Genomic DNA, 20447 nt, shown 5'->3' on the forward strand with positions numbered 1-20447 from the left:
TGACTTACGCAGTCCAACGCAGATGAGAGATCTACGTAAGCCATATGTAAGTTACCATTCTTTGCGTTGACATATTTTCCAGTCAGTAGGGTTAGATTTAGTACTTGGTCCACCGTGCCTAAGCCTTCCCGGAACCCAAACTGGATGTCACTAAGTTTATTATTGTCATCTGCCTATAGCTTCAGACGCTCAAGAATGATCCTTCCCATTGTTTTTCCCAGGGAGTCTAGCAGCGAAATTGGGCGATAGCAGGACGGGGACTGATGATCGCCCTTTTTATAAATTGGGACCAGAATAGACTCTGACCATGATTTTATGAGCCCTATGGCACAGGACGCCTCTATGACTCTGGTCAACAGTGGCGTCCACAGTTCCACATTGTGCTTGAATAAATCAACTGGAACCCTGTCTGGACCTGGGGATTTCCCCCCCCTTACTTGCTAGGAGAGCCCGCTCAACTACCAAATGGGTAATTTTGAGCTCTATGGGGAAGGGTGTTTGAACAGGCTCAGGGGCAAATTGTTCCTTTGCATGTTGGACCTGGTGCTCATCGATCGGGATACTAAAGATCCCTGTAAAGTGTTGGACCCATACAGCTTCGTCTATGGCAATATCTAATTTGGGCATGTCCCTATCTTCTGAAAGAAAGGGGAACTTAAGAACTTTCAAAATGAAGTACTGTCCTTCAGTTTGGAGCTGTTATGTAATTGCAACCAGAGGTCCTTTTTAAGCTCTAATTTCCTGTCCTTTATAGCCCGATTATAAATCTTTCTAAGGTTAACTATCGCTTGTTTATCCCTCAGAGTTTTATGGAGGGCTTTTTTAAGGTTGGAATAGGCTTTGGTACAGGCCCCATTAAACCATCCTGTATTTTTCCCCTTGCTGTCACTCAGTCTCCTGCTTAGGACTGATTTTACCACATTAGTAATGTTAGAGAAACTGGCCAGAATCTCATTGTTGGAAGCTATTGGGTCTAGACAGTTCTCGATTGATATCAAGGACTTCCTCCTAATCTCTGTGGTAAACCGGTTTGGGTCAATTTTGTCCCACCTTAACGTGTACCCGTTTATTTTGTCTAAACTCAAGGATTCTAACCCATAGGTCATTGGAGAATCTCGCTTCTGTGAGTTGTTTGGAAGGAGTAATGTGATGCAGTTTGGGAAGTGATCACTGGTGGCATTGCCTAAGGTACCATAATTTAATATGTGCGAAGCTGTGCATCGTGAGAAAAATATAAAATCTATTATGTTGGAAAGTCTCCTCCCGCTAAATGTGGTTGTAAGAAATAGTTTGACTGCTCTGTTTAGAGCCAGTAGACCACCAAGTGTCTGATGGTATTGTCTCTGTTGGCTCCATCAGCTGAAACCATTTCCACCAGCTAAAACATCAATCTTTTAAAGAAATGGGAGGGTCCGCTTCCCTCTTTGGTTGGGAATATTTGGAATCCCCAACCTTTGTACTGTCAATGTATCAATAGCGAATTGCCCTCCCCTTTAAAAGACAATCTGGTCGATACTCTACTGCCTTTGCAAGATGTGTTTACCCAAACTCCGGGAAAAACCACGTTGGTGGAGCATGCCATTAAAGCCATCCCAGAAAGAAAGGTATGTCTGCGACCATATCGCATACCAGATGCTCGCAGAGCAACCATTAGAGAGAAAGTCCAAAAGATGCTACAAATGGGGATTATAGAACCCTCAGTGAGTGAATGGAATTCACCCATTGTTCTTGTACCGAAGCCAGATGGCTCGATGCGTTTTTGCATTGACTTCCGAGAGGTCAATAAAGTATCTGAGTTTGACACCTATCCCCTTCCCCGGGTGGACGAAATGATAGAAAGAATTGGGAGGGCTAAATACATCAGCACCCTTAACTTATGTAAAGCGTATTGGCAGATTCCCCTGGGAAAACAGGATAAGGAAAAAACAATGTTTTCTATACCTGACGGTCCGTTTCAGTTTGTAATGTTACCCTTCGGGTTACATGGTGCACCAGCCACATTTCAAAGGGCCATGAACGTCATACTGCGACCCTATGAAAGATATGCAGGGGCGTATATAGATGACATAGTCATTTACAGTGAATCCTGGGATCAGCACCTGAACCACCTGTCTAATGTGATTCAGGCTTTGGGTAAACACGGTCTCAAGATAAACCCGTCTAAGAGCCACCTAGCCACCCAAAATGAGAAATATCTTGGGTACCTGTTGGGAGAGGGAGTGATACGTCCCAAAGCGACAAACTGACTGCCATATCCCAAAATCCCTTTCCCCGGACAGCCAAAGGTCTTCGGCCTTCTTGGGATTGCTTGGATATTATTGAAGATGCATACCCCAATTTTCACAACTCGCAGCCCCTCTCACGGATCTCTCATAAAAGAGTGCAAGAACTGAGGATAGATTGAGGGACCCTAGCTCTGAAGTCATCTAAGCATTCGAAACACTGAAGGCTTCCTTAATCTCTGACATGGTATTAGCCAGCCCTGATTACTCCTTAACCTTCATCCTACAGACGGGCGCTTCCAATCAGGGGTTGGGGCGGTTCTTTCCCAGAGAAACCAACAAGGTGAGGAAAGACCTATACTGTATATAAGTCGGAAATTATTTCCAAGAGAAAGGAACTACGCAGTAATCGAGAAAGAAGCTCTGGCCACTAGAATGGATGGCGCGCAACAAAGGGAACAACGAAAGGGTGTTACGCTGGTTTCTTTCATTACAACCCTTTAGATTCCATACCAGACACTGCAAGGTAACAGAACTGGCGAATGCTGACTTCCTCTCTAGATATCCCTGTGAGACCCCCCTACAGGAAGGACAGCAAGGGAAAGGGGATGTGAGGGGTTGCCGAGCATGACATGCTGAATGATGGGGCCTGAATGCATTCGTCTGCACAAAAGCTTACCTGGCAAGAGGGTTACAACGCGGTTCCGACTCAGAAGGTCGCCAGTAACTCCCCCATGTCATCTGTCCGTACAACATCAGGAACTCTCCATCGGCGAAGAGGAAGAGGGGGGCTAACCCCGGAGCAGTCCCTCACAGGAACTAAAAAGGATGGAGGTAACCGACAGCGGGCGCGAAGAAACCGGAAGGAAGGTGGAACGCCGAGAAGATCGTGAGCAGAAAGAAGAAGCCGAGGAAGGAGAAGTTGTGAATGGAGAAGACGCGGGAGAGCGAGAAGAGGAAGACGAGATGTGGTGCGAGGATTGGTGGTCCCCACAGGAGGTGGCTGAAGAGCGGCCGCAACTCAGGAGAGTTGCGGCAGAGCCAGTGAGTGTTGGGTACCTGGGGGAAACGGGTGCAGGGTGGTGGGAGGTTCCTTATAGAAGGATGGGTTGCTCTAATGTTTCTTGTTACTAAAATTACTGTTAGTGAACGTGATCTTGACAAAACTATAAGCAGGTTGCCATCGGAGGGCTTAAGAGCCTAAGACTAAGACCCTACTAGTCCCCTTGTATTTAAAGCCTTTTCAATTTCCTAGTTCCCTGTGCATGATACGAACCTAGCTAGGTCCTGCACTGTTTCCCCTCACAAAACCGGCCCTTATATTTACTACGTCAGTTCCTTTATGTAATATCACCAACTGGGTGTGGTGACGGTGTCAAATATGTAGGAAAAGGGGAAACCTAGAAAGAACTGACGGCTCCTTGTTCTTCTTTTCTCTTCTGAGCCTCCCGGGTAAGGACCATCCAGCTTTCAGGCTACCTCATTTTGAACACGGAGGAGATCTGGAGCCACCCAAAGGAGAGAACGCAGAACCCTAGCCATGGAACCCCGAGACAATACCCTTGACTTTAACGTGTTAAATAAAAACAGTCCAAGTGGCACACTATATACAGCCTCCTAGTCTGTTTATCCGGCCTGCTATCCCACACAATTTAAATAGAAAATACAATTCTGATGAAAGTATCTGATACCATAATGTGCTTTGTTTTCAAAGAACGGAGGTTCTTCCTCTTACCGTACGTGGGAGTGCTTTCTCTCCTCCCTGCAGGGACACTTGCCCTCCCTTTCTCGTATTCATAGCAGTAAAGGATGGCGTCTTCTTCAACAACATTAAAGTGCTTCCGGTACTCCTGATCAAGAAATGAATTTGGTGATTGGGATCCCTTAGGCACAGGTTTTCCCACAATGTGTCTGGGGACATCATCACATCGTAGATCTCCCTTTTCATCTCTGAGGTTAACAAATAAATATGTCAGATTAATTATTTGAGAGATTCGAATAGAAAAATGAATTATACATCTGTTTATAGCAACATTGGTGTTCATTTGTATCCTGGCCATTTTTACATTATTTTTTAAAGAGATGTGTTGTTATTTATTAACTGTTCACCATTGTATTTTATATACTGGATACTGGAGCAAATTTGTGAATGTGGAAATCTTTTATAGCATTTTAGCCAAAATAAAGAATGATGATGATTTATACATAAACATATGTACATATTCATAAAAATACCTTTAGTTGAATGGCAACAAATTATGTCATCAGCAAAGGATGCCAATTTGTTGTTGCGAAGAGGACACATGGAATCACATATATGATACAGAAAATATCAATAATTACAGTACATGTGACAAAGTCAATTACATCATCAATCACATCTCTTCTGAGATCCCATTTAACATCGGGATGAAGCCACTTCGCATAAGAGATTAGCAATCTCTACATTAATAGCATTGTTGCTGACTGCACCTTTAAAGACAGCATACAAGCTAGTTGGGTAGATCAGTGCTTACATTAATGTGTATCTGTGCAATCTGAAGCTCACCAATTTGAAATGAAGAGAACTGACTTGGCTTTTTTCATTATATGTTCGAAAAACACATATTACTTATCTTGGGTAACAGTAATACCTTCGATTTACAGTGGAAAGAAAGCTGTGCTAGGGAACTGCAAGACTGTGGGAGAAAGATTTAGATAAAACATGGTGTGCAAGTTATGGTTTTCCAGGCTGTTGAGCGAGTTATGGGTTGTTTTCCTAACCATAACTTGCCGATTTCAGTCGTTTTTCAGTTTTAATTTGTAACCATAATTGCACCTTAACTATGTTTTTTAAAGGGAATTTCTGAGGTGTTTTTAAGCATAGCTAAAGCCAGCTGTAACATCGCTTTAACCCATGTTTTTTTCAGGGACTTTTTGGGGGATTTCAATCATAAACCACATCCTAGAGTAGCGCAGAGTGGTCTGTCAACCCCTGCTGTCCACAGTCTTCAGCTATGTGCAATGGGTTAGGTTCAGGGCCTGGTCTCTGACTGGCCAAGAGGGAATCTTTCTCATTGGCTGCCTTTGTCACGTGGCTCCGGTCCCATTCCAGCAGTACCAAACAATCCGATTGGTTGGACGCAGCATCAACAGAAATTATGCTGCTACCATTACAGAACAAATACAAAATAAGGTATAAGGGGCAGGGCATGGGTACCTTGACCCCGTTGCACTTGTGGGATATACACATAGCAGTAAGAACAGTTGGATACTGAGCAACTCAACTAGCTTTTATCTTGTCTTCAAAGGTCCAGTCAGCAACAACGTTACTGTTGTAGAAACTGTAGTCAGAACATTCTATTTGTATATTTGCTGAACTCCTACTTGACTATCTGTCAATATACTACTAACTTTTGAACCTTAATTATTTTTCGAATACCACTGAACAGATTTGCACCAAATGACAAAAAACACTCTTTTTGAGTAAAGTTCAGGCTTTCTGTCAAATTTTATATAATTCTGTTGAGCTGTTTTTTTCTGAAAATCTTTCAAAACTTCCTATGGAAAATTGAATGGAGAATATGCATTTTTGTATGACCCCTTTTTCTTGGCCACTGCTTGATGGATAATCAAAAACTTTCCAGGAAGCAACTGAGGTGGAGCAACCTTTTTTGGAATGTGAATATTCATCCAAATTCGTCAAAAAGTGCCAAAGTTTTTAACACTTTCGCTGCTAATCCGCTACTCCCGGTGCTTTTTCTTGGCTATTTGGGGTAGTTTGTGCTTTGTCCCTTGTACATTTTTGTCCACATAAGGTATCAACAGCAACATTGTGTCCTTTTCTTCCAGCATCATGGGGATTTTAAAGGTACCCAGGGTTTGTGGATTCCCCTGGAGGGGAACCAGAAATTAGCTGAAATACAGCTTTGAATTTTTGGGGAAAAAGTGCTACAGAAGAAAACATCAGTTTTTTTCCCTGCAATGGTCTCAACGAATGAATTGTGGTGCTGAAATAACCATATTCCAAGCTTTTGAGGATGGGCAGACTTTTGTCAGAAAACCAATATTTTCTACACAGTTTTGGCATTTTACTGGGACATAACCTATTTTGCTACTTTTAGTGCTTTCAACCTCTTTCCAGTTAGTGGTAGAAATGGGTGTGCAACCTTTAAAGGATCACAGAAAGCTATACATTTTTGACAAGTAGACAACATTCTGAATTCAGCTAGGGGTCATTTGTGCAGATCCTTCAATGTGTTTTCCATAGAAACTAACAGTTGAAAATAAGAAATATTGAAAATGAATTGAAAAAAAACAGCCATTTGTTCAAACGTTATCACATGTAACTTCTTCTAAGTATGACAGAATTTTGTAAGCAATCCACTGTTAAATTCACTGGACCCTTCTGGTTGTGGGGATATATAGGACTTGTAGGTTCACCAAGAGCCAGAGTAACCCAGAGCCAATAACTAACCTTCATCTTGCAATGGTTTTTCATTGTGTAACTGGTATATAGCAATTCATTTGGTAAAATCTAAAGAGTGAAAAATAGGTATCAAGGACACCTATGTATTTCTGAAATGTGAAAAAAGATAAGAGAAGCAGTAGTTATTTGCATATCTCTGAAATTCTGGGTACCCCTACTGACATGTGAATTATAGGACATTTTTCAAAGTGACTTCTTTTTTACACAATTTCTTACATTTGGAAGGCAGACATGCATAGAAAGGCAATAGGTAATAACAGTTGCTCCACAATTCTGTGTTTACCCAAGTCTCCCGATAAAAATGTTACCTCACTTGTATGGGTAGGCCTAGTGCCAGTGACAGGAAACAGGGCAAAACGCAAAGTGGATACACCACATTTTTACAGTGAAAACGGACCCTTTTTTGCAAAGTGTCTCGCTGTGGATTTTGAACCCTAGCTCTGTCGGCACTTAGGGAAACCTAGCAAACCTATACATTTTTGAAAAATAGACACCCAGGGGAATCCCGGATGAATTAACTTGTGTGATTCTGTCCAGGTTATGTTACCCAGATTCCCTTGCAAACATCAAACTTTGTAAAAAAACACATTTTCCTCACATTTCTGTGATGGAAAGTTCTGGAAACTGCATGGATCCACAAAATTATACTCACCCCGCGTTTCCCAAAGTCTCCTGATATGAATGGTACCTCATTTGTGTGGGAAGGCCTAGTGCCCATGATAGGAAACGGGCCAAAACCTGTGGATACAGCACATTTGTACAGTGAAAACTGACCCTTTTTTTGCAGTGTCTAGCTGTGGATGTTGAACCCTAGCTCTGCCAGCACCTAGGGGAAACCAAGCAAACCTAAACATTTTAAACTAGACACCCAGGGGAATCCAGGATGGGGTAAATTGTGTGTCTTTCACCAGGTTATGTTACCCAGAATCCCTTGCAAACCTCTAACTTTGTAAAAAATAAAACACATTTCTTTGATGAAAAGTTCTGGAATCTGCTTGGATCCACAAACTTCCACCCAACCTGCATTCTCCAAAGTCTCCTGGTAAAAATTGCACCTCACTTGTGCGGGTGAGCCAAGTACCCGTGACAGGGAAGGGCCCAAAACGTATTGTGGAGACATCAAAATTACCTACAAAACAACCTGGTTTTGCAAGGGGGGTACCTGGATTTTTGCCCTGGGCTTGCAAGTTATTTAGAGAACCCTACCAAACCCACACAATTCCGAAAACTAGACACCCAGTGGACTTGTGTGGCTCTCACCAGGTTCTGCTACCCAGAATCCCTTGCAAACCTCAAATTTTGTAAAGCAATACATTTTCCTCATATTTCTCTGATGGAAAGATCTGGAATCTGCATGGGTCCACAAAAATCCACCCAGCCCACATTCTGCAAAGCCTCCCAATAAAAATGGTACCTCACTTGTGTGGGTAGGCCTAGTTCCCGCAACAGGAAATGGGCCAAAACACAATGTAGACACACCACATTTTTACAGTGAAAGCTGACCCTTTTTTGCAAAGTGCCTAGCTGTAGATTTTATTAAACCCTAGCTCTCCCGGCACCTAGGGAAACCTAGTAAACCTATGCATTTTTTAAAACTAGACACGCAGGGAATCCAGGATGGGGTGACTTGTGTTGCTGTCACCAGGTTCTGTTACCCAGAATCCCCTGCAAATCTCAAACATTGTAGACATTTTTTTTTCTCACATTTCCTGTGATGGAAAGTTCTGGAATCTGTATTGTATTGTATTGTATTGTATAGGCATTTATATAGCGCACTACTTACCCGGAGGGTCCCAAGGCGCTTCGACCGCTGCGAAACCCTTCCTGGCTTCCCTGAGAGATGGACCCTTAATGGGTATCTCCAGGGTGAGACCAGGCATCCCCGGCGGTCTGGTGGGGCCGTTAGTGAAGATGAGGCAAGCTAATGCCCAGAGTTGCCGAGTGTGAACGCTGATCAGAGTGGGCACCGAGGCGAGAGAATTATCGAGTCCGCTGACCCTGGTCCAGAAACCTGCCGCGCCGGGAATCGAACCCTGGTCCCGGGCCGTCCTCTGCTCTCGGGTCTGCCGTCTCTAACCAGTGAGCCACACTACTTCACTATCTGCATGGATCCACAAACTTCTACCCACCCTGCATTCTCCAAAGTCTCCCAATAAAAATGGTGCCTCACTTGTGTGGGTGGGCCAAGTACCCGTGACAGGCAGGGCCCAAAACGTATTGTGGAGACATCAAAATTACCTGTCACAAAACGTGATTTTGCAATGGGGACCACCTGGGTTTTTGTCCGAGGCTCGGCACCCATTTAGGGAACCTACCAAACCCACACATTTCTGAAAACTAGTCACCCTGGGGAGTCCAGGGAGGTATGGTTTGCATGGATCCCCAAATGTTTTCCTACCCAGAATCCCCCGCAAACCTTACATTTAGCAGAATTTCCTTTAATTTTTCTCAACTTTCTGTGTGGGAAAGTTGTGAGATCACCATGCTGACACAAATTTCATACCACCCAGCGTTTTCTCAGGTCTCCTGATATAAATGGTACCTTACTCGTGTGAGTTGGCCAAATACCTACGACAGGCAAGGGCCCAAAAGACATTGTAGAGACATCAAAATTACCTATCACAAAACGACCTAGATTTGCAAGGGGGTCACCTGGGTTTTCGGCCCCAAGGCTTGGCGACCATCTAGACAAACCTACTAAACCCACACATGTCTAAAAACTAGAAACCCTGAGGAGTCCAGGGACATATGGCTTGTGTGGATCCCGCAATGTTTTCCTACCCTGAATTCCTTGCAAACCTCACATTTAGATGAAATAAAATCACTTTTTCCTCATATTTTTGTGTGGGATTGCCGTGCCGGCACAAATGTCCAACCACCCAGCATTCCCCTTGGTCTCCCGAGTAAAAGTGTGGCTGTCAAATGCAGAATCAGCGAAAAAAGTATATAAAAAAAAGAAATTAGTGCTTACAATTCGCTGTGCTATACCCTTAATCCCTATGTTTCTGTCCCTTCCCAGTCACAGACCCTTGGCCCATCGACACAAGTGAGGTATCATTTTACTTGTGAGACTGAGGGGAATGCTGTGTTGTAGGACATTTGGGCTGGCACGGCTCATTTCAGTTTCGGTTTCTCTTTAATGACGTCAGCATGATGTGCGCGCTGATGTGGTGAAAAGGAAATCTCTCCGGTGCCCCCAAGAGAGGGATTTCCAGTGCCATATGCGTGGACGGCTGGGAGCCGTCCAACGCACATGAGTACTGGTGCGTCAGACGACTCCCGGCCGTCCAACACACCGAAACCCAACCTCCCAAAAACACAAAACCAAAAACCTTCAATGGAAAGGTGAACTAACTATAACCACTCAGAAGTGGACAATGAAAAATGCAAAGGTTAAAGTGATGGTATAGTCAGTTAATCAGATAAGATAAAAAGTAATTTTTAAAAACAAAAAAACACTGAAATTCACCAGTTAATTATTTATTGAAATAACTATAACCTGCAGTTCTGCCATGCACTGCTTAAGCCCTCGCATATTACATCACTCATGACATGTTAAATAACATCATTGATAACATCTCAAATGTCATCATTGATGACATGAAGACAACAAAGAGGAAACTGGTCTGTTCCTAAAGGAAAGGAAGAGGGGGGGTCACTAAGGTGCTAGGGGTAGTACTCGGATGAGAGCTAACCCTGGGTATCCAATATGTTGGATATAATGGCCTCACACACCCTTGCGAGTGTCATGCTTCATCATAGGCAATGCTCCTCGTTGGGCAGGCGGTGCAATGCCCAACGGGCACACATCAAAGAGGGGCTCTTTATCGGAGATCTTTTATCCAACTACCTATGGGTGAAGTGTGGGTGAAGGGCCAGGACAGAGTAGATGGTGTGGGTGAAGATAAAATGAGGCACAAGGTACCGGAAAACAATTTTATTCTGGTGTTCCTCTGCCGCAAGTAAAATCAAGGGTAGTCTGTATTCGCTGGAACGTAGGTTTCCAGAGACGATACAGTACTACGAGGTGAAGGGTGTGGTCAACATGTTTCTCGCTTCAAGCGCATTGGCTGCGATTCTTCAGGACCTAATAAAACCTACTATCTACAAGAACATGACCTGCAAAAGTATCAGTTAGCAAAAAGCAGACATGTTGTGCTACATGCTTAACACCTGCTCTTGCCTATATTGGGAGACAAAAGAGATCGTTACTACAGGTAACTGACAATCTGTGATTCCTACATTGACCGTGAACACACTGTGATATTGTGACATACTGGTGATAGGTGTGACTAGTATGTGACTAAAAACCAAAGTGGCAAATCCAAGGTTGGATGCATAAAAACAATAGGTTGCAGCATCAATCATCTTAGTTAAAGAGTTAAAAGTAGTTGGAGCAAGTTAATCACCTAATGGTTAGAGTAAAAAGGTGTCAACAGTACCCGGTAGGTCTGACATCAGGGGAGAAACCATGGGGATTAAGGCTAGGGAGGAGGGGGTTAAACTTTAGAGGATGTTGTTAAGATGTGGGACAGCATTTCAAATTGTGCCCCCAATCATTCATGCGGAATACTTGTTTATTCAATGGCAGGTTATCGGTGTCGTGTGGTCAGGTTGGCATGTTGATAAAACCCCAAGTAGCCGGGTTCAGTAAGGATATAAAGCCTCACCCAACTTGAAGTGTGGCTAAAGGTCTGAAAGGTGCCCAATGCAGTCACCCTGCTCACGCGATCTTTTAAACTTAGGCTAGTTGTTAAAATTGCCAGCATAATAGACAAAATCATGCCAAACACTGTATGGTACTTCCAAACGGTCTGTGCCAAATCGTTAAGCAAAACAGCATAACAGACAAAATCATGCCAAACCCTGTATGGAACTTCTAAAAGGTCTGTGCCAAATCGTTAAGCAAAACAGTCACACTGGGCAGAATGGGCCAACCGGAAGGTCTATACACGGTCTATACGGTGTCTGTATAAAGATAGTTGCCGTACCCACTCTTGTGAAAAGGGGGGGTTACGTCCCGTATTGTTATTATCCTGCAATGTGAGGCCGGGTTTTCGTGTAAAATGACATGTCAAGAGTTAAATTATAACGCTTGACTCAGATGTTCGTGCCCCGTAGGTATGCGTGTTGATGCCAGTTGAAAAACAATGTGTTAGACAAGCGCTTGTGGCGTGGTTAACCCACACGGTAACACCCGGTCCGTCAAGATAGAACCAAGGGATTGGAAACGTAATACGGCTAAATCGTAGTGTGCGCGCAAACAGGCATGGAGCCCAGACAACTAAATCGATGCGCTGTGGGGCATCTACGGTAGCTCAACGGCGGTCGCTTGAAGCCTGTTGACTTACTTTCAACTGCCTGTGTCTGCGACGATCACGCCTACCCATCTCTACCGGGTCCGGATAGTGAAAAGCCGGTCTCGCCATAGAGGTTAAGCAGAGCGGTGGGCGTGGCTCCCAGACCGGGAAAGACTGGTGCCCGTGGGACATGTGGAAATGCACGTAAATGCGGCGGCCATGGTGGAGTGGTGGGGGTATGGTTCATAGCGGATGTGGGGAGCTATGAATCTGAGGGTGAACTCAAAATTTAAGGTGTCTCAACAATTATCATTTGTTACCAAACGAGTATTGTGATGATTGGCATTTGTAAAAGTCAAAAGTCTGTGTGAACGGTGCAATGTGGTTAGAATTCACAAAAGGAAATACTCTAACAGTCGTGCTCATGTAGAGATGTATCTGCCTAGGTAATGCCGAAAGTCGGTATGTATGTATATCAGAGGTGAGGTTACTTAAGTACTATGGTAACCCAGGCTGGAAGGGAAGGTAGGGCAGAGTGATTAGTCCCTTGAGGCAACTTAATGCCCGGTATGAACGCTGGAATGGAGTAACCAAACGGTCCTGGAGTGTTAATGTAGAGAACAGGGTAGACGGACCTTGTGTATTACTATTACAATTAGGTAACCGGTGTACAGAAAGGGGGGGGGTTGTTGTAAAATATTCTGACCGGTAGCCGCAAGTGGTGGCATAATGATGTGTAGTCATATGCAGGTGGTAGTCAAGGGTGGTTGGGCAATCAATCGTAGTAGATATGTCCTAAACACATTGATAAATGCTGGTGGGGTATTAAGCCAAGGGGAGGATAACAGGGGGGCCGTCCAGTATCTTGGAGGTACCATAATGGTGTTGTATTCACAGAGCAGTCCATGGAATATCCTCGTTGAGACCCCGGCTGTCAGTTGCCAAACGGTGTATCCACCTCTGTTCCTTCATGAATAAATTATGTTTGGATTTGTCTGAGGTGGCTTGAAGAACCAGCCACGAGAGAGAGTCTGCCGTGTGGTTCTGATCTACATAGTGCCTACACATCTTGGTGTTTGTTTTCTTGCAACGGAAGTTGCTTCTGTGCTCCGAGAGGTGGGTTTTGATGGGACGGGAGGTCATACCCACATATTGCAGATCACAGGGGCATCTCAGCAGATATATGCAGTATGGAGTATTGCAATTGGTATGCCCCCGTAGTTCCCACATGAAGGTATCCGTCAGGAGAATCGTCTTATGTATTGACGTGAATGGGCACGCGCTGCAGGAACCACATGGGTAGTGGCCCCGTACAGGTGGGAACTGCCACAGAGTGGTTTGACTGTACGTTTCTACTTTCTTGGGTCTCGTGTGGATCAAGATGTCTTTCATGTTCCTAGACCTCTTAAAAGCAAATCTGGGTAATGCAAGGTTCAGACTGCCCGTGTTGAGGATCTGCCAGTGTCGTTTGATTATTTTCTTTATTTCGTTAGAAGCTGGCGAGAAGGTAGTTACACAGGTTATGAGGTCTGTGTTCTCTGGGGTAGGAGTGTTGTATTCAAGGAGAGCCCCCTATGGTTGTTTTGTGCACGTTTGCGTGCCTTGTATATCTCCCTGGTGGAGTACCCCCTATCCATCAGATTTCTGGACAGTATGGTAGACTCCGTTTTGTAGTCTGTCACTTTGGAACAATTGCGCCTGACCCGTAGGAATTGCCCAAAAGGAAGATTCAGTCTCAAGGCCTTAGGGTGGTGGCTAGTGAAATGGAGCAAACTGTTCCGATCAGTTGGTTTCCGATACATGGTGGTGTCAATTTTACCTCCCTGTAGCCTAATCGTTAGATCCAGAAAGCAATTTCGGTAGCTGAGGCCGTTATGGTAAAGTTGAGATAATCATTCAACGTGTTGAGCCAATTGAAAAACTCTTTGTATAAGTCTGTGGTACCTGCCCAGAGTAGCAGGATATCATCAATGAATCTCCTCCATAATTTGATGTTTAAACGGTAGGGATTCACAGGGCCATTGATGTATCTTTCTTCGAAATCGGCCATGTACAGACAGGCCACCAAGAGCGCAAATGTGCTCCCCATAGAGGTACCCTGGGTCTGATGGTAATATTGCCCTTTAAAATCAAAATAATTTTCAGTGAAGGCTAGAGTGGCACACTCCATAATGAAAGAGGTTGGTGTCGGAGAGGTCCATTCTTCAGCGCTAAGGATCCTCTCAATCACCCCTAGTGTGGCCCTCTGGGGGATGTTAGTGTAGAGGGCCTCCACGTCCAGGGTGATGAGGAAATCAATCTGGATATCATCCGGTAAAGTGTCCAAGAGACAAAGGACATCGGTGGTATCCTGGACATAGGAAGGGATCCATTTGACCAGTGGTTGTAAGAAGTGATCACAGAACTGTGACAGTGGCTCCAGTACAGAATCAATGCCCGATACTATCGAGTGTCCTGGCACTGGGGTAGTCCCTTTCTGAATTTTTGGGAGGGTATAAAAGTAAGGCACCCTGGGATCTTTTTTGGCCAGGAATTCCGCCTCCTTTTTACTAATCCATTCCTGGCATTCCTCAGATTCGACCATGCCGGTAATGGTTCTTTTCAAGCGTTCAGTGGGGTTAGATGGAATGGGGGTATAGTATCCTCTATCCCCTAATTGCCTTAGGCATTCGGTGTCATAGTCAGTGGTGTCCATAAGGACAGTCGCCCCACCTTTGTCAGCCTGCTTGATCGTTATGGACTGATCATTCGCTAGGGAAGCCAGCATCTGCATCTCATAATTGGAAAGATTGAGATGTCTTTTACTGGGTCTCATGGCTCCAATGTCCTTGAGCACAGCTTGCTCATATGTCAATATTTCATTAGGAACCATCCCACTGTGTGGAGTGAAGTTAGAGGGGTTGTGGAGACCTGAGTCATCAGGAATTTCTTGTGGTCTTCCGTCAAAGAAGGCCCTTAACCTGATTTTGCGAAAGAGTTTTTGAATTTCGCAAGTCTGTTGAAAATGGTCAATCTTCGGTGTGGGGACAAAACCTAGTCCTTTCTGCAGCACTCTTTCTTCACTTTCAGTGAGTTGGCGTGAAGATAAGTTCACCACCAAGCTTACTTTCGTGCTGTCTTGCTCCTGGTGTCCATCCCTTGAGCTTGTGTGTCCTCCCACTGGACTCTCTTGTCTGGCCCGTTTCCTCGCTTGCGCCCGTGCCCTCTGCCCCAACCTCTGTCTAAAAAAGGCAGCTGATTGGTACCATGTGGGGCAAATTGAGGTGGGTATTGGGATGCATAAGGTGGCATTGGATGTGGGAACTGGGGGTATTGCCAGAATGGTGGGCCCTGAAAGGGAGGGTGTGGGTAGAATTGCTGTCCACGTCTCTCCCCTCTCTTACCCCGTCGAGGTTGTGATTGCCAATCATCACCACTCGAATTGCTGTCACTGTTTGATCCTCTTCTAGAGGAAGTAGTACTAGAGTCTGAGAGGTAACCAGTCCCGGGTGGGACATAGTTGTCTTTTAGATAGGGGTAGACCTTTTCCTTACAAAAGCACTGAATGTCCTTCTGCAACTTGGTCACCTTCTGTTTCATCAGAAATTCTTTGTGTTCCGAGATTTCTTTATTCAATTCAGCCAGCTTAGTTTTAAAGCCTGGGTTCTGGCCGGCACTTTTAAGGGCGCTTTCTGCAATCTGGATTTTGCTGGGTAATTAGTCAGCTAGTCGTTTTGCTGTATTAACCAGCAAAATTAGGAGGTCGTGGGTACATTTCCATGAGATCAATGACCATTCGATCTTGAATTGGCCATCCTTCCAGAAAATCCTGGGGAAGTTCTTAACAATGAGGCCGTTCAGTGCTATTTTAGCCTTAAAGTACTCAGCCATGAGTGCTCCGTGGAGGGTAATCCTAACCCATTTTCTCTTCATATCAGAGAGGGATTTCCAATTCGCGGAGTTACTCCCAGCAGCTGTTTCAGTGTCAATACCAAGGATTGATGGTAACCTATGGATGGCGGCTGCGTCATCGTCACCAAAACTCAACCCCTGTCCCTCCATCTTGTGGTGGTCGGGGCTTGAGGGGTGTGATGATGGTGTAAAAACAAATGGAAAGGGAAGGTATTTAACCCCTTTGCTGCGGGGATTATTCACCTGCTCTGTTGTGGGTGAGGGGGACGCGCACAGCGCCCGCATGCTCATGACGAGCTGAGCTCGTCACAGGTGCATGGCTCCCGTGGAACGTTCAGCACAGGAGGGGAATTCTCCCCGCACCTGAGCGTTCCACGGGCCATGACGAGCTGAGCTCGTCATGAGCACCGGAGCGCCGTGGCTCATGACGAGCGCTGCTCGTCATGAGCATGGGAGGGGTTAAACGAGGGCTCCCAAAGAAAGCAGAGAGGCCCGTAACTCTCTCAGTTATTTACTGAGGGTAGAAAGGGAGGGGGACTGAACCAATCTTACCCGCCAAAAAGTGAAATCCCTACGGTAGTTAGTCGTGCAAGGGGGAGGGGAGGAGGAGGATCCACAGTGATCCAGTAGGGCTTACGTTACCACTCAAATGGATGAATGGAAGGTCCAGCCACAGTCATAGCCCTGGTTACTGAAGACAACAAAGAGGAACCTGGGCTGTTCCTAAAGGAAAGGAAGGGGGGGTCACTAAGGTGCTAGGGGTAGTACTCGGATGAGAGCTAACCCTGGGTATCCAATATGTTGGATATAATGGCCTCACACACCCTTGCGAGTGTCATGCTTCATCATAGGCAATGCTCCCCGTTGCGCAGGCGGTGCAATGCCCAACGAGCACACCTCAAAGTCGGGCTCTTTATCGGAGATCTTTTATCCAACTGCCTATGGGTGAAGTGTGGGGCCAGGACAGAGTAGATGGTGTGGGTGAAGATAACTTGGAGGTACCATAATGGTGTTGTATTCACAGAGCAGTCCATGGAATATCCTCGTTGAGACCCCGGCTGTCAGTGGCCAAACGGTGTATCCACCTCTGTTCCTTCAGGAATAAATTATGTTTGGCTTTTTCTGAGGTGGCTTCAAGAACCAGCCATGAGAGAGAGTCTGCCGTGTGGTTCTGATCTACATAGTGCCTACACATCTTGGTGTTTGTTTTCTTGCAACAAAAGTTGCTTCTGTGCTCCAAAATACTAGACGGCCCCCCCTGTTATCCTCCCCTTGGCTTAATACCCCGCCAGCATTTATCAATGGGTTTAGGACATATCTACTAGATTGATTGCCCAACAACCCTTGACTACCACCTGCATATGACTACACATCCTTGCGCCACCACTTGCGGCTACCGGTCAGAATATTTTACAACAACCCCCCCCTTTCTGTACACCGGTTACCTAATTGTAATAGTAATACACAAGGTCCGTCTACCCTGTTCTCTACATTAACACTCCAGGACCGTTTGGTTACTCCATTCCAGCGTTCATGCCGAGCATTAAGTTACCTCAAGGGACTAATCACTCTGCCCTACCTTCCCTTCCAGCCTGGGTTACCATAGTACTTAGGTAACCTCACCTCTGATATACATACATACCGACTTCGGCATTACCTAGGCAGATACATCTCTACATGAGCGCGACCCTTAGAATATTTCCTTTTGTGAATTCTAACCACATCGCACCGTTCACACAGACTTTTGACTTTTACCAATGCCAATCATCACAATACTCGTTTGGTAACAAATTATAATTGTAGAGACACCTTAAATTTTGAGTTCACCCTCAGATTCATAGCTCCCCACATCCGCTACGAACCATACCCCCTCCACTCCATCAGGGCCGCCGCATTTACGTGCATTTCCACATGTCCCATGGGCACCAGTCTTTCCCGGTCTTGGAACCACGCCCACCGCTCTACTTAACCTCCATGGCGAGACCGGCTTTTCACCATCCGGACCCGGTAGAGATGGGTAGGCGTGATCGTCGCAGACACAGGCAGCTGAAAGTAAGTCAACAGGCTTCAAGCGACCGCCGTTGAGCTACCTTAGATGTCCCACAGCGCATCGATTTAGTTGTCTGGGCTCCATGCCTGTTTGCGCGCACACTACGATTTAGCCTTATTACGTTTCCAATCCCTTGGTTCTATCTTGACGGACCGGGTGTTACCGTGTGGGTTAACCACGCCGCAAGCGCTTGTCTAACACACTGTTTTTCAACTGGCATCAACACGCATACCTAAGGGGCACGAACATCTGAGTCAAGCGTTATAATTTAACCCTTGACATGTCATTTTACACGAAAACCCGGCCTCACATTGCAGGATAATAACAACACAGGACAAACCCCCCCCTTTTTCACAAGAGTGGGTACGGCAACTATCTTTATACAGACACCTTATAGACCGTGTATAGACCTTCCGGTTGGCCCATTCTGCCCAGTGTGACTGTTTTGCTTAACGATTTGGCACAGACCGTTTGGAAGTACAATACAGTGTTTGGCATGATTTTGTCTATTATGCTGGCAGTTTTACCAACTAGCCTATGTTTAAAGGATCGCGTGAGCAGGGTGACTGCATTGGGCACCTCTCAGACCTCTAGCCAACCTTCAAGTTGGGTGAGGCTTTATATCCTTACTGAACCCGGCCACTTGGGGTTTTATCAACATGCCAACCTGACAACCCCACACCGATACTCTGCCATTGAATAAACAAGTATTTCACATGAATGATTGGGGGCGCAATATGAAATGCTGTCCCACATCTTAACTACATCCTCTGAAATGTAACCCCCTCCTCCCTAGCCTCAATCCCCATGGTTTCTCCCCTGATGCCAGACCTACCGGGTACTTTTGACACCTTTTTACTCTAACCATTAGGTGAGTAACTTGCTCCCACTACTTTTAACTCTTTAACTAAGATGATTGATGCTGCAACCTATTGTTTTTATGAATCCAACCTTGGATTTGCCACTTTGGTTTTTAGTCACATACTAGTCACACCTATCACTAGTATGTCACAATATCACAGTGTGTTCACGGTCACTATAGGAATCACAGATTGTCACTTACCTGTAGTAACGATCTCTTTTGTCTCCCAATATAGGCAAGAGCAGGTGTTAAGCAGGTAGTACAACATGTGTGCTGTTTGCTAACTGATACTTTTGCAGGTCACGTTCTTGTAGATAGTAGGTTTTATTAGGTCCTGAAGAATTGCAGCATATGCGCTTGAAGCGAGAAACATGTTGACCACACCCTTCACCTCGTAGTACTGTATCGTCTCTGGAAACCTAAGTTCCACCGAATACAGACTACCCTTGATTTTACTTGCGGCAGAGGACCACCAGAATAAAATTGTTTTCCGGTACCTTGTGCCTCATTTTATCTTCACCCACACCATCTTCTCTGTCCTGGCCCTTCACCCACACTTCACCCATAGGCAGTTGGATAAAAGATCTCCGATAAAGAGCCCCTCTTTGAGGTGTGCCCGTTGGGCATTGCACCGCCTGCCCAACGAGGAGCATAGCCTATGATGAAGCATGACACTCGCAAGAGTGTGTGAGGCCATTATATCCAACATATTGGATACCCAGGGTTATCTCTCATCCGAGTACTACCCCTAGCACCTTAGTGACCCCCCCTTCCTTTCCTTTAGGAATAGCCCAGTTTCCTCTTTGTTGTCTTCAGTAACTAGGGCTATGACTGTGGCTGGACCTTCCATTCATCCCCTTGAGTGGTAACTTAAGCCCTACTGGATGACTGTGGATCCTCCTCCTCCCCTCCCTTTTGTCATATATCATTGATGACATCACACATGACATTACTGCTAAAATCATAGCCACATCCAGCATTGGGTTACTCAATGTGCACATGTAGGTTCATATCATGGAAGCAGAGTAAGCCTTGGAAGCAGGTATAATTGTGCATTTTGAAAGTTATATGATGCACCGTTTACAAATCACTAATGTTTGGGAGGAGGCGCATGTCATAGTTAGCTCAGTAAACTATACAGAACCTTAAGGTTTGAAGTTAAGTATAGTAAATCTATATTTATCAGTATGCTAATCTTCATGATAATTTGGTGGTTAATGTTTGACTAAGATAAGTTTGTAGCACTGTATCTTAGAAGATGATATCTAGATCTTGATCATGGTGAACCAAGGGCGGTACTATTTTGAATATACAAGCTCATATACCTCATTAAAAGAAGTGTTTGGTGGGTCACATATATTGAATACATGGCTCACCCAATAAAATCAGATTGAATATCTGATCTCTAGCACATTTGGAGTGGAGACATTTGCAGGTGTGAGCAAATGCTTGACCATAGCTCTTTAAACTGGCCAACATCACAGCATCTTTGGTTGTTCTTAATTTCTTTGTATTCCACTGCCAGGACTTTAGGGAGCTTTCTCTCCTTGAAGAGTCTGGGCACTACAGATCTGGTGTTGACATCTAAACAGGAACTTTCCAATCATTAACCCCTATATCAATGAGCATTGTGCTGTCCAATATTACAGGATAT

General features: G+C 45.0%; 1 protein-coding gene across 2 annotated transcripts in view; it reads right to left on the reverse strand.

Annotated features, from left to right (window-relative positions):
• The window catches only part of CNKSR2 (connector enhancer of kinase suppressor of Ras 2), a 1783347-nt gene that overhangs the window by 631281 nt on the left and 1131619 nt on the right, over positions 1-20447 (reverse strand). For both annotated transcript variants that reach the window (XM_086934554.1, XM_086934553.1), the window contains one exon: positions 3958-4172. In XM_086934554.1, coding sequence (XP_086790680.1) covers positions 3958-4172 — 215 coding nt within the window. The remainder of the gene's footprint in view (positions 1-3957; positions 4173-20447) is intronic.

Source organism: Lissotriton vulgaris, chromosome 8, assembly GCF_964263255.1.
Source record: "Lissotriton vulgaris chromosome 8, aLisVul1.2, whole genome shotgun sequence".
Classification (NCBI taxonomy): Eukaryota; Metazoa; Chordata; class Amphibia; order Caudata; family Salamandridae; genus Lissotriton; species Lissotriton vulgaris.